General features: G+C 43.1%; 1 protein-coding gene across 4 annotated transcripts in view; it reads right to left on the bottom strand.

Annotated features, from left to right (window-relative positions):
* Positions 1–323: 323 nt before the first annotated feature.
* The window catches only part of IDNK (IDNK gluconokinase), a 30,655-nt gene continuing 16,912 nt past the window's right edge, over positions 324–14,066 (bottom strand). For all 4 annotated transcript variants that reach the window (XM_075598863.1, XM_075598864.1, XM_075598862.1 and 1 more), the window contains 2 exons: positions 6,658–6,701; positions 324–1,912 (listed from right to left, as the gene is read on the bottom strand). In XM_075598863.1, coding sequence (XP_075454978.1) covers positions 1,495–1,912; positions 6,658–6,701 — 462 coding nt within the window. In that variant the 3' untranslated portion in view covers positions 324–1,494. The remainder of the gene's footprint in view (positions 1,913–6,657; positions 6,702–14,066) is intronic.

The following is a 14,066-nucleotide window of genomic DNA, read 5'->3' as shown; positions in this document are numbered from 1 at the left end:
ATACTTTGGCAATTGTGAGAATCTTTAGTAAGAACCTTTCACATCAAGCAATGTAGATGTTGAAACAGGATTGTGTTAAAATGTGGAAAACTTGACAGGATTTTTTTGATCTGGGGCTGTGCTTTTCTAATATAGCGTGCTATTAAAATAGCACTATTTAAAACCTGTAAGACAGGTGGCAAAATGAAATATTTTATTTAGAAAAATAGAATTGTTTAAAAGCCACAAGGGCGTGTTCTCATTCTACACCACAAGATGGCGCTGTTCACTTATAACATTTCATTTTAAAAGTGTTCTCCCAACCCACCGCCCCCACCCCACCCCCACCCCCTGGCAATATTTAGCAGTCAAAGTCACCAAGCAGCTGAGGGAGAGGGGCCACTGCTAAGATTTGCAGAAGCATCATCCATGTGCACTGGGGGAAAAGGAGCGAGGGGTGCTGGGGTGGACAGCAGATGGGGGTCGCTTGTTGGTCTAACCTGATCCCAGTTGCACGATGTATGGCACTTCACATTGGAATAGGCTGCCTGTGGGCACCTCGATGCTAGTGTTCTAATGAAGGGAGACAGTGGAGCACTCATGTTTGATCAAGGATGAGTTTTGCATTGGAAAGCCTCTACTGGTCTGCCAACATAAAACACAAATGCCCTTTGATTTTAGTGAAGATTTCTGTGAAATATCACTAGATCGGCACTGTCACAGTTTGTAAGACAAGGGCCTAAAATAAACAATAACAAAATTGCATCCCCCCCCCCCCCCATATCCTCGTCTTTAATTATTGGTTGGACTGAGGATCAAAATAGTGCAATGATTTTTGTTGTATTATACAGATCATTTCTTTGCAAGATGCCCTGCAAGAATTATCTTGCAAAAAAGGATTTTCTGAAATGTGAGATCTATTTAAGAATTTGAGATTTGAATTATATTCTCAAAAATATAAATGACATGTTTGAGTGCAAATATATAGCATTAATACTCAATTTGTTTTCATCTGAATCCTACCATAAATAAAAGCCTGGATGTAGCTTTGTGGGGGGGGACTAGAGTTTTCTTATTTTTAAAACTTTGTGCTGTTTGCAAATTAGTTAGACACGTACTTCTCTGGCCCGTGCGTGTTCGCTCTGTTAGAAATGTAAACTTCTGCAAACCTTACCAGTTTATCTGACAAAGCAACCTTTTATATTTATCTGATTCTCCAGGGAAGCCATTATCTTTCAGAAATGCTGCATGTAGGGATCTCGTCTTCTGAAGTAATGTTGCACGTTGTGGCAGAACACAACACATCAATGATTTGGGTAATACTTTGTGTGCAGCTAGGATTCAAATATGTATTAGGAGGTGGAGGATGGGTCAATGGGCAACAAACCCCGAGAAGTCTGTTTTTTGGAGGCACTACATTTGGTCAGGGTTGGCTCATTTTTAAAAGGGTCAATCAATTTACCCAATAAGCACATGGCTGCCATTGCTTGACTTTCCTTCTATGAGCATGAACGGTTATGGTGTCTGGGTGTAGCTGTCACACCCATGTGCCTCAGAGTTTGTGTCTGTGGCTAACTGAGGATTCATTGTACCATCTAATGCCTTCTGTATTTCAGAAACGATTGCTGAAATATTCCTGTCCACGTTGGCATTGATAAAAAGCTCTGGTGCCGCCGGAGGCTCCAGCGTGTCAAATTGGGACTCTAACAATGCTAGGGGCATGAAGTGTCCTTTTCTGTTCTGCAGTCTCTTGGCGATCATTTGCATAGACCCTTGCAAATAGATAAAACATGTCTTGGAGGAGACATCATCCTTCTTGTCTTGTTGCTGGCTCTCAGGCAACAAAGGGTTTTTACCAGTCGTCAGTGTTGTTCTGTAGATCCTCTTCAATGCGGAGCACGCCAGCACCGCATGCTGACCACAGGCCGCCTCTCTTAAGACAAAACAGAACATCAATGTACATTATTCCCAAGTCCCTTCCAGAACTGTGTGAAAAAGGCAGCTTGCAATATACATATTTAATTATTTTTAATGTACAGCAAGATGTCAAGCAGAAGCCAATACATTGTGTGCTTTTTTCAAGGTATTCACATGCTGCAGCAGATGGATTTTTATTTATATTTTCAGCCACACTCTGAGTTTAAATACCCTTCATATTTTACTTGACACACCTGACCAATAGTGTGAACGTTGCCACTAGATAGATATAAAACAAAGTAGTGCCACGTGACATATAATCAATCAACCTAATAAAAACAAATAGATATGCAATCCGATACACACAAAATAGATCATATACAATACAACACGTATACAAAACAAAAAGAGCATGCAGCCAGTCCCTTGAGTGTCCTCTTTATAGATCACACTTGTAGCTGGGTGAAGGCTGCTTTCAAAGGGATGAACCACATCCAATGGGGAATATAGAACAAAAAGAAGAAAGTGCATGGCCCATAGCGTAAAAACGTTTACATTTAATAAAGAAAGGGGGGGGGGGGGGGAAGGAAAGCATAAAATCAAGCAATGGTGAACAAATAATGTCACCACAAGCCGGGTTGATCCACCAATGAGTGTCCACAGGTTGTATTCTCAGTGATCTTTCACAGCCCGGAATGGAATCGGCTGCCCCTCAATGACATCCATGTGGTGAGTCTTGGGTCCTTGGTTTTACAATCCCAATCCACAGACTAGCTGCAATGTGCAACTAGTGTTGTCCATCTCATGCATCAGGGACGAGATCCGGCTACGATCCAGTAGTCCCCCAGTGATGACGTTATGACGTCCTGACACGTTTTGTCACTCTACCGCAACTTTTTTTAAAGGACCTAAGACTCACCACTCACCACACAGATGTCATTACTGAGGGCAGCTGATTCCATTCCAGGGCTGTGAAAGATCACTGAGAATACATCCTGTGGACACTCATTGGAGGATCAACCCGACTGGCGGTGACATTATTTGTTCACAATTGCTTGATTTTGTGGTTTCCTTGTTAGTGAGCCCCCCCCCCCTTCCCTTTATTTAAATGTAAATGTTTTTACGCTATGGGCTGTGCGCTGTCTTCTTTTTGATTATATATATATATATATATATATATATTATACATTATACATTATACATTTTAAGTTAGGGTGCGTGAAAAAGGCAACAAAAAACACTGTGCTCATTTGCATGTCATTTCCCAGAATCCCTTGCTGCAGTGGGAGCACTGTATGCTAGGTGATAATGGTTGAAAGGCGGGGTGCAGACCTGTTTAAGATGTGAATGTGCTCACAAGTGATATTCTTTATTGGCTATATGCTAACGGTGGAGGTTTTTTGTTGCCTTTTTCACCCACCATAACTTAAAATGTAATGGTAAACCTACCCAGCCTAGAAATATTGCAAAGCAAGTATAAACCAACTTCACACTGATGATACCCATCAAGGTTGAAACATGTCTGTGAGTGGTTTGACTTGCTTTGCTAGTCCCATGCTGTGCTTAAAAGCTGTGTGTGAACAGCGATGTATCACCTTAAATGGGCTCCATGTGAATGGATATTCCAGGCAAAAGGTGACACATTGTGTGCTCATTTGCATGTAATTTCCCAGAATCCCTTGCTGCAGTGGGCGCACTGTATACTAGGTGACAATGGTTGAAAGGCAGGGGTGCAGACCTGTCTAAGACATGTGAATGTGCTCACAAGTGATATAATATATATAATATAATATATATTTGATTTGTTGCACTGTTTTCCTTGTTTTTTCATGTGATCCACCTGGTGAGGACACTCCAGAACTGATGAGAGATACCAACCTACATCCACAGCTATACTGCTGTTTGCTTATAATATTCTATTTCATGTGTAAGGAAGTGGTCACTTTTTGGAGAAATAAAGAGACCACTGCCAAAAAAGACCCCCCGATGGCTTATTAAATATGCAAGGGAGGAACAATATTCCAGGTCTGATTAAGCACCTAGTGATGTCTATGCAGTCTATTGCTGGCCCCTCTGACAGCAAAGGTAAAGTTTACAACACATACAGATGTAACAGCCGTTATTGCTCCCGCGTTGCCCGGGAAACACAATCTGTGAGTGGGTGCAGATGCCACTATAACGGCAGCCGTGTGCAAAAAAGGGACGGGGTTACTGTCCATTCGCGTGCTCCAGCAGGTGCAATAAGGCCTGCTACCTCTGTATACTACTACTTGTATAGGTCTCGCAACATTTTAAAATGAATTAATTTGTTAGGGACGCCACCTTTGATCTATTACATGATGCCTATAACAAGCTTTTCCACTTTCCGAACATGAATGCAAAGCCCAGTGTGAATGTGCTCGCAGTGGGAATATTAGTGGAGCAATTCCAGCACTTATTGACTATCGCACACAAAGCAAATTCACTGGTTATAAAGCAAATATTAAAGATGGGGGATAAAATGTATTCTGTGTAACACGGTGCCAAAACCGGACATGCTGCTTTTCTGGAAATGACATGGGGCACTTGTCTGCTGCCTTCCTGTCATTTGTCATTTTCTTTTACCCGTCAGGTTTTTTTCTGCGTGGGGACAACAGGAATGTTTCATTCCATAGAAACATCTTCCTGTATGTCGCTGACAAAGTATGTAGCGCTGTACATAGTTTTTCAGGTCACAACGAGCCCTTCTCCCGCCCCCCCCCCCGAAGCTCCTTCAGCATATTTAACCTAAGTTAATGCCTGTTAATATTAAAATGAACCAGGATTTGCTGCCATGAAAAGCATGGCATATTTTATAATGGCCATTATTGCAAATGACAAAATGAACTCATTATAGCTAAATGATGTGCACCCCATATACACCATGCTCCATTAATATGCCACCAGAAAAATACTACGTTATACCTAACTCTGGCGGTACTCCCATACAGACCCTAACATAGCACTTCTTGGAGAAGAGAGGGAGAGATGTCAGGTTAAATACATTGTGTTAACATTGCTTTATGTTAACCAAAAACGATCAGTATCTCAAACAATGAGTGATAAATATGCCCAAATGTATTGCTATCTCAAAAGAATGAATTTGTATGGGAGGAACGCCAAAGCATAACCATTTAAGAATGTATTATGCTGAAATTACATCTCTACCTCCCTCCTATGCCAGTACAAACTAATCAGGCTAAATCTGTCCCTACAAGGCTCCCTGCTCTTCTCCTCACAGCAGCCTCCCTTGTACTGGCATAGAGGGGCTAGAAGAAATGGAATTATAAATCTGTAAGAATAATTCCACTTTTCTCTCTACGTCCCTCCTATGTCAGTACAAACAAATACTGGTTCTGAGCTGATGCTGCTATATTTTTTGCAAAAGCCTATACGCTCTGTTGTCTTATGCAGAAGCTTGTCTGCTCTGCCACCATTCTGCACAGAGCCTTTCTGCTGTTTTTTCCTGTTGTTGGACTTGTGTTTCTCGATTAGTGATCTTTTCACCCTGAGAAGGGGACTGCTTTGGTATATTCCCATTGGTTTGCACTGGTATAGGTGGGACGTAGAGAGAAAAGTTACGTTCTTATTACAGATTTACGATAATTCCATTTTTTTCTAGTCCCTCCATGCCAGCACAGGGATCCCTCCCTGGAGAAATGTTTCTGTATGTCCATTATTGTGCTGCCATCTCTTTTTCATTCTATTGCTCGGCTAATAACTGCTGTGAGGAGGAGAGCAGGGAGTCTTTAGGGGCTGATGGAACATGGTTCGTTTGTACTGGCATGGAAGGACTAGAAGAAATGAATTTATAATGAGTCAGTAAGAATAATTCCACTTTTTATTTTTATTTTACAGGTTTTGAACTAGGGGGTCCTCTCTAACTGGAATGCGCTATTTTTTTGCTCCAGGGATCACGCCGTTCACCAGATACTTTCAGTTGCAGTTTCCCCCCTCCTCTTTAGGGAAATCACAATGGCTGGCAATAGGAAGCAGCAATGTCATCAATGTGAGGATGGTGCGGCTTCTTATTGGACAACAGTTTAAAAATCTCGTGTGTGTGTGTTCAAAAAATCCTTCAAACCGTTAACAAAGAGTATTCAAGTTTGTGACTTCCAGGCAACTATTTGTGTGTCCACCTGAATGTTCCCCCACCGTTACTCACAAAGTAAACATGATACATAATGATAACTTTATTTCACATAGCGCTTTTCTCCAAATGGGACTCAAAGCGCTTCACAATTACAATATACTGCATAGTACACAGCAGCACATAGGAATTTTTACAGACACGGTCGCTGTCCAGATGAGTTTACAATCTGTTTTTTGGTGCCTGAGGCATAGGGAGGTAAAGTAACTTACTCAAGGTCACAAGGAGCCGTCACCGGGATCTGAACCAGGTTCCCCTGATTTCAAACTCAGTGTCTCTATCAGTCAGTGTCTGTAATCTTGACTCACTGAGCCACTCCTTCTCCATTCTACATTACTTACGTTTATGTCCAAGATACATGCCCATAAGTATAAATAAATATCAGTATTATGAATGTGTGAAAATTATTAGCAGTTCTAACTATTTCATATTTCAAATAGTTTTAATTAAGAATTATGATAATTTATTGTTAAATTCTTTTTTTGGTTTAGGTTCCGACTATTGCAAGGGTGCCTCAGAAATGGAGCATTATAAAGGTGCTGTGGGAGGAAAAAAGGTTATAAACAATAGGATTACAAGTCATTCCTGCTTACCTCATTATTATTTCATGCAACTTGCAAAGCCACGGTTGCCTGTCCTGTGAAGTAAAACCAAGAAATTGTAACATTCTGAAAAATAATGAATTTTCTGCTGTGGAAAATACATGCTTAAAGCAGGGCCCCATCTTAAAAAAGGTATGCCTTCTGGAAGATGCATCTTTTATTGTATAAGAAATGCAAGCACCACTAGTTTTATTTCATTCTATCTAGGGTTCAATTCCAAAGTGCGGGGAAACAGCCTCAGGCGAGCAGAATCCTGTTTGTGCAGCCAACACAGACAAACAATTTCTTCAACGTACAGGTCTCCTCAAAGACAGAGATACAAAGCAGAGCTCTACTCACACGTTCAGAATGAAGTTCTCCATTTAATGTGGCAGCCAAGAACAGTGGAACAACAATGATAGTCCCATATGGGACCTGAAACGTTATTCCACTGTTCTTGGCTGTCACATTAAATGGACAACTTCATTATGAACTTGTGAGTAGAGTTCTTCTACTTTGTATCTCTGTCTTTGAGGAGACCTGCACTTTAAAGAAGTTGTTCTTTCTATCTAGGGTTGCCACATTTAAGTTTGAAAAAGAACGCTGCGACGTTCGAAATGCATTGGATGGGTCTTTTGCCACATTAAAGTGCCCTTTTAATAATTTTTTTGTCCTGGTTTCTTCCTGCTCCGTTTGTGCTGGTGCGCTTTTTGGTCTCCCTTTTCCCTGCAAAGTAGATCTCACCTGATCTGGGAGCAACCAACCCGAAAACAGTCACCTGCTTAAAACAGGCAGTGATAAAGGTGCAGTCATACGTACAGGACGTGTACAGGGTAAAATGCAGAAATTGGTGCCCGCAGCAGCCGTGGAAAGGATTTCCTGCAGGAAACCACCAACTAGCGCAGAATTGCCATGGATAAAAGCTTGGGTGGATTTGAGCCTTGGGGACATTGAGCATTTATTTTCTCATCATTGCACTTCTGTTGTTGTATCCGTACCCAGCTGGCAGGCTTCTGTGTGTAATTTAGTGGAAATGTGTCTATTTCAGTAAACTTGTTTAAGACAGTATAAATGTACGACTATAATTAAATGTCACTGCTCATGGGAAGCCAGGAAGGAGAGTAGGGAAAGAGGTCAGTTCTTGGGGTAGGATGAATTTTCTACTGCCATATTTCCCCACGCAGTAGATGCTCACATACCCATTAAGTTACTGAAACCTAATGAATATAAATAGCCATGTAGAGCCTATGGAACATGATTATGTAGCTTTATCAACCAATTCTAAATATACATTTCTCCTTATTAGAGAACTTTTAGCCAATGATCCATCTCTGATTGTACAAGGCCTTATGGACAACCATTACTTTTTCAGGTGCGATCCTACACCGTAAAGTCTTTTGAAAATAAAAATATTTTGCTTTGAAAATGAAAATGCCCACGTGTTGTTTTTTTCTTTATAAATGTAACACAATCCTAAAAAACAGACAACAGGAAGTGTCTCCCCAGAACACTAGCATTGCTTTTTGACAAGCATGTTTTCCACTGCCTTTAGCTTCTGGGGAATACAGTGTAGTGTATATTTATTCAGTTCCAGATACCTCAAATGTCAAAACACAGTACAACTTCTTTACATTTTACACAATTATCATACATTCCCTTCTCATCTTCAATCGCATGCTTTACTTTCACATCAAACATTAGTCCTTAATTTGAGAGAAATATTGGCCTTAAACTGCAGGAGACACCGGCACCCCCTTCGGAGGTAAGTGGAACGGTGCTTCCCCACCCTGCGGGAGATTCTGCCATGATTGGTCGTGTGGTGCATGACACCTGCTGGTAACAGGAGGGCTGAGTCATCCGCCGATGGTTGTGGGGACACAGAACTAGGCTTCTGGGGTTCATAGCCTACATATCTTTAGCAGTGCAGCGCCTCCATCTGCCGTAGGCTCCAGGGAACTGGAGATGATCTCCCACGGTAGAACCGATAACCTCTCCCCCCAGTAAGATCACACACCCGGCCGGAGGTATAACAACAGGAACAGTTTATTGTCTGTATACCAACAGCAGTACACTGCAATCTTCTGTCCCACTCTTAGCTACCCACTGAAGGATGGTCCCACGACAGACCAAGGGAACCCGCAGCAGTCCCAGCTCTTCCCTGCCCCTCTAGCAGGAGCAGAGGTATGGTACATACGCACTCTCCCCCAAAGGGAAGAGGACCAGAGAAGGCCCAATAGTCAGGCTCTTGGCTGTGTGACCTGCCTCTCTCAAGGGGGTAGTGGCACTGCTAAATTTGGGGTAGCACCGCCCTTAAGTACAGCCAGGAAGAGGGCACAAGGTCAGTTCCATGATTGGACATATTCAGGCCTGATGTCACAGCAAAGAAAAGATGAGAAAACCCATATTGACTACTGGCAGGCCTACTTTACCAGGGCTTACTGCCAGGAGTAGGGCAGGTTAGCAGCCAAAGGTGGCATGGCTACATAAGTATCTCTGGAAGCAGGGGTCCCCGGAGCTGAAAAAAATGGGGTTCAGCTCCGGAGATCCCCTGCTCCAATCTGTATTAAAAATGTCTGTTTTTTTTTCCACTTATTGTATTATAATTCACTGTACTGTCTCTTTTATAAAATGCGGAGTACACTGTGGGTGCTATATAAATAAAGATATACAGTACATACATGCATACATAATGTACATAGTTGCTTTCTTCTTGTTCAATACCGTACATCCCATATCCAAGGCAAATACAAGTAACTTCAAATAGCACTTATGTGCTTTGGTATGTTGCGAGTGCAGGTAAACCCAGCACCCTGTTTAGGGCACCAGCTCTGAGGCAACTCATACATCTGCCACAGAGCTAGTGTAGGATTCCCACTCTGCATGGAGATAAAGGTTAGAGAGAAGCAAGCGATGAGGTGAAATGATGATCTAGGCCTCGTGTGCTGCAGAGAGACATCCCTTCCCAACAATTTTTCTTTGGACTAAAGCAGAACTTGTCAGATATGATAAGGATGAGTGATGGGTTTCCCAGTGTAATCTAATGTGCACTGAGACCCCTGGAGCAGTTGTCACTATTAGTCAGCATTTATCAGCGCCCTGCCAGCACCTCTGCTAACAGTTTAGCCAAGACAGATCACAGGGATGACAAGCCAGGGAGTGATACAGTAGCAGTGATCTGAAGGTAGTCTTCCCTTCAAGCAAGGTCTGGGAAGAGGATTTAAGGTCACTAGTCACTAGCAGGCTAAGCCATGACAGTAAGAAAAAAGGCACACGGTAAAAAGCAAAGCAGAACAAATGGCACGGGTCTCTTTCAGCTAACTCTTTGTAGCCAAAACAAAAATATATATATATATATATATATTTACACGTGTATATATATATATATATATGCACACACATGCATACACATACTAATACTCCTTGTTTTTCCATCCCTATACACCAATAGGGACCACAAAGTATCCACACACACTTTTAGTTGTGCTACAATCTCTCACATTTCCACACCATTTATATCCCTCTCACTCCACACACACCTTGTGTAAAGCACTGTATATACTGTGGGCTCTCCATTCATTTTTATTCACACTGATACACACACACACTCTTACATCACTTGCTTTCAGGAACCTTTTGACACCTCCAGCCATAAAACACATCCACACCGGGGGAAGGACCAGCACAGATAACATTCCAATAGACACTGTTGTTAAGTATACCTTTTGCTTGCTTCATTCATTGTAACATCGCCGGAAGAAGAGATCAGTGTATCTCGAAAGCTCGCACAAATAAAAGCATTTCGTTAGCCACAGAACGGTATCATCTATTTATTTTTTGATTATTGAAGCTCGGCTAACACGGTACTGATACCTCTACATAATAATATATATATATATATATATATATATATATATATATATATACACACACACATATATACACACACAGAATCAGACAGTAGTGCTTGCAAACAGTTTCTCAAATGAAAGAAGCCAGTTACAAGACCCAGTGCCAACTTTTTAAGACCTTTCCTTAAGGCCGTCACCCATGTAGCAACAATTAGACAGTTATGGGATCAGGCGTTACCAGTCTCTTTGAAATTTCAATGCACAACATTATACATCAATATGTTTCCCTCTTAACATACAGATGGGGGCTGTCTGCAACAACTCTAAATGGGTTACATTATTGATATAGATTTGTTTTGTATGTATAAGCCTTGATGGTTTTTTTTTTCAATTACAAAGATAGGTTATGTTTTATTACCTGCTCCTCTTTATATAACATGGAGTAGCTGGGAATAACATACTCAATGAAAGGGAATATTGAACTGGGCTTGTAAAAAGAATCGGTCTCTTTCTACCTGTGCTTCAAATAACAATAGTTGTGCAAACAGACCTTTGGATTTGAAATGGATGTGCAATGATGTGTATAAACAGCTAAACTCCCTTTCATGTATCATATTTCTTGGTCAAACAAGTAACATAAGCCAATTTGTAATTCCGTCCCCTTGGTTGGTGTATAACGTAGAGAATTAACCATACCTCAACTGTAAGTAATCAGGCACGTACACGTAATGGCATGTAGCATCTAAACCTGGTGCCATCAGGGCGCACGACACTGTAGGTTCAGGGCCTCATAAAACTTCAAGTTGTCTTTTCATTACGTACACGTTGAGAATAGCTGTATTATCTATGGTACCGAAATGATAGACGTTGGGAATCGCACTGCATGATAGTGTCGTTTCATTCTATCCCCTCTTTGTTCCAGATTTACCTGGCTCTCTTTAAACGAGGGCCTTTCTTTCAATGCCATAGACTCAGGGACCAGAAGTAGACGTCGCAGTAAACAGTAAATTGTTCTCTCCTAATAGTCAACATATCTAGTTGTTGACAATATGATTACTGGTTACTTGTGTGGCCAGGTCCCCCCTGGGTCCCCCTTCATCCCCTTACCTTCCGCTTCGGCTGCGAATGGCAGCGGAGGCTGGGGAGAGTGCGAGGTGGGCTGCGGTAGCGTGCGAGCAGTCAGTATAGCAAGCGGGTCGCAGGAGGTCTGCGGCGGCGCCCATACTGGTATTGGCCGCGCATGCGCAGTGAGTTGGTGCATGCGCAGTATGGCCTGAGGTTGCGGCGGCCATCTTGGGACTCCTCGCGCATGTGCAGTGCAAGCGCAATAGCGGCGGCCATCTTAGGGAGTACTCCACAGGGGAACTATATTACCCAGCAGCCTCTGGGGCTGCAAGATCAGCTGGCACCACACAGCCAATAGGGCTGCAGAAATCCCCTGCTCCATGATACATTTGGCGCACTGAGACCACGCCAGTCGGAGCTGGGACACGGAAGGGTGAGGGTGTAGGTGCAGGGTGTCCGTAGGCCCATGCACAAGGCCAGAGATCTCCTTATAGGCCCCAGTTAGGCCCGACTCCCCTGTAAGTTTGTGGCTGCTACAGGGACAGGCCCTTAGATAGGGATACTGCCCCAATTAGCCTCTATAGTGTCAGGGACACAGTAGGATGCCGCGCAGCAGAAGCAACCTGTGGTCAGGGAGCAGACCACCACCCCAAGGCTAGAGACTCTCATCAAGGTGGGACCCTCCAGCTAGATACCACCCCACGTGGAGGCGGATGCTATCACGGACGGCAACGGCGTGGGACCAGACGGGTTCTCTTCAATCTGTGGTACTGAGTGCCAGAGCAATCAGCAGGTATCATACCCCATCTACAAGTGCACCAACTCTAACACTGATTGTGGGCAGCGCTGTCACACATACATTGGGTGGGGTGGCTCCCATGGACACCGGGTGGTTGGGTGCCCAGGGCACCTCAGTACTTTGGAGAAAACCCCACCAGGGTGGTGTGACAGAGGGCACGGTATGGGAGTATGAAAAAAACAAGAAAACAAGGCGCACAACGCACATAGTGAAGTAAAAAATCACTGTGTGTGTTTCACTGTGTATTAGCTGCGCACTTATTTTTCTTTTCACCTATGGGAGTATGACCCTGCATGGCCTGTGTTATTCTGGGTACTGTATTTGCATGTTCAGTAAACGTGTTATTATATACTCTGTGTGGACTTATTGCATTGGGTCCTGTGAAGGGGTTATCCGGCTCTGTCAGGATCCCTCACCGTTGGAGGCGCTGTCACCAGACGATCCAGGTACACCCAGGCTCCCAACAACGGAGGTTGAGGCTTCCTGTGAGCCGCAGGTAAATCACCACATACACACTTAGTAGCCGCCACAACTCCCATAGGGTAGGGGAAACAGCGCTACACTTGCAATGTTGTGTGTGTGTGTGTGTATATATGTACATGTACATGTACATGTACATGTACATGTATATGTATATGTATATATATATATATATATATATATATATATATATATATATATATATATAAAAAACAGCGCTACACTTGCAATATTGTGTGTGTGTGTGTGTGTGTGTGTGTGTGTGTGTGTGTGTGTGTGTGTGTGTGTATATATATATATATTGTGACGTCTCAGTCCCAGCGTCGGATCTTTTGTCCAGATCAAAGGCAGGAAACACTGTACTTTCTAAGCAGGGGTTTATTTACAGGGTACAAAGCAGGTACAGGGTTAACTCATAACACAAAACAGAAACAAAAGACCTAACTCCTTCCAGGAGTACTGACTAATACTGCTTAGTCCCTAACTAATCATGGGAGAACTAAACTCTTTCCCACTTTACCCAGTGTACCTGCAGCAGGTCTCCTTTCAGTCTCTAACAGGGCTCTCTGTGTGTGTCTTCAGATCAGTCTAGCAGCAGCGTCTCTCACCCTCTCTGTATAACTCTCAACAGTGTGTGTCTGGCATCATGGGGGGGGGGTGGGAATCTCTGTATCACTTCCTGACTATACAGGCTAGGCTAATTAGCTCATTAACTCTCAGCTGAACAGACCTTTCCAAGAGGATTAACTCTATGAGAGCTGTAAAGTCCCACAACTGCCCCATTCTAACCCTTAGAGGGCAGTGACGACATCACATATCCCTCCCCCTAGCGAAACATTGTCCTGTGAGCGGCCCGTGCACTATTCCCGTGCACCAGCCTCTTTGTCAGACATGTCTGACATCCACCTCTTCTTAAAGGTTTTCTTTGTATTAGACCTCCTGCTGAGCAGTAATAGAGTCCAGCGTAGTGTCCCACTCAGTCTTCAGAGCTTCGAGCTCTTCACCTAGGTCACGCTGTTGTTTCTCTGCCTTCTTGCGGCCAGCACGCTCAGACTCCAGGTCCTTCCTCAGGTCTTGAAGCTGTCCTTTTATACTTCTTTTCTGGCTCAAGGCAGCTGCCAATTCAATTTCTCTCAGGGCCTTCATCTCTTTTTGGTGCTTGCTCTGGGTTTGTGTCAGCGCATCCTTCAGATTTTGGATCTCTGTAGTTTTTGTCGCTAGGATTGCTG

This window comes from Ascaphus truei, chromosome 1 (assembly GCF_040206685.1).
Source record: "Ascaphus truei isolate aAscTru1 chromosome 1, aAscTru1.hap1, whole genome shotgun sequence".
Lineage (NCBI taxonomy): Eukaryota > Metazoa > Chordata > Amphibia > Anura > Ascaphidae > Ascaphus > Ascaphus truei.
Note: the sequence above shows the minus strand (reverse complement) of the source record. Positions and strands in the feature narration are given on the sequence as shown.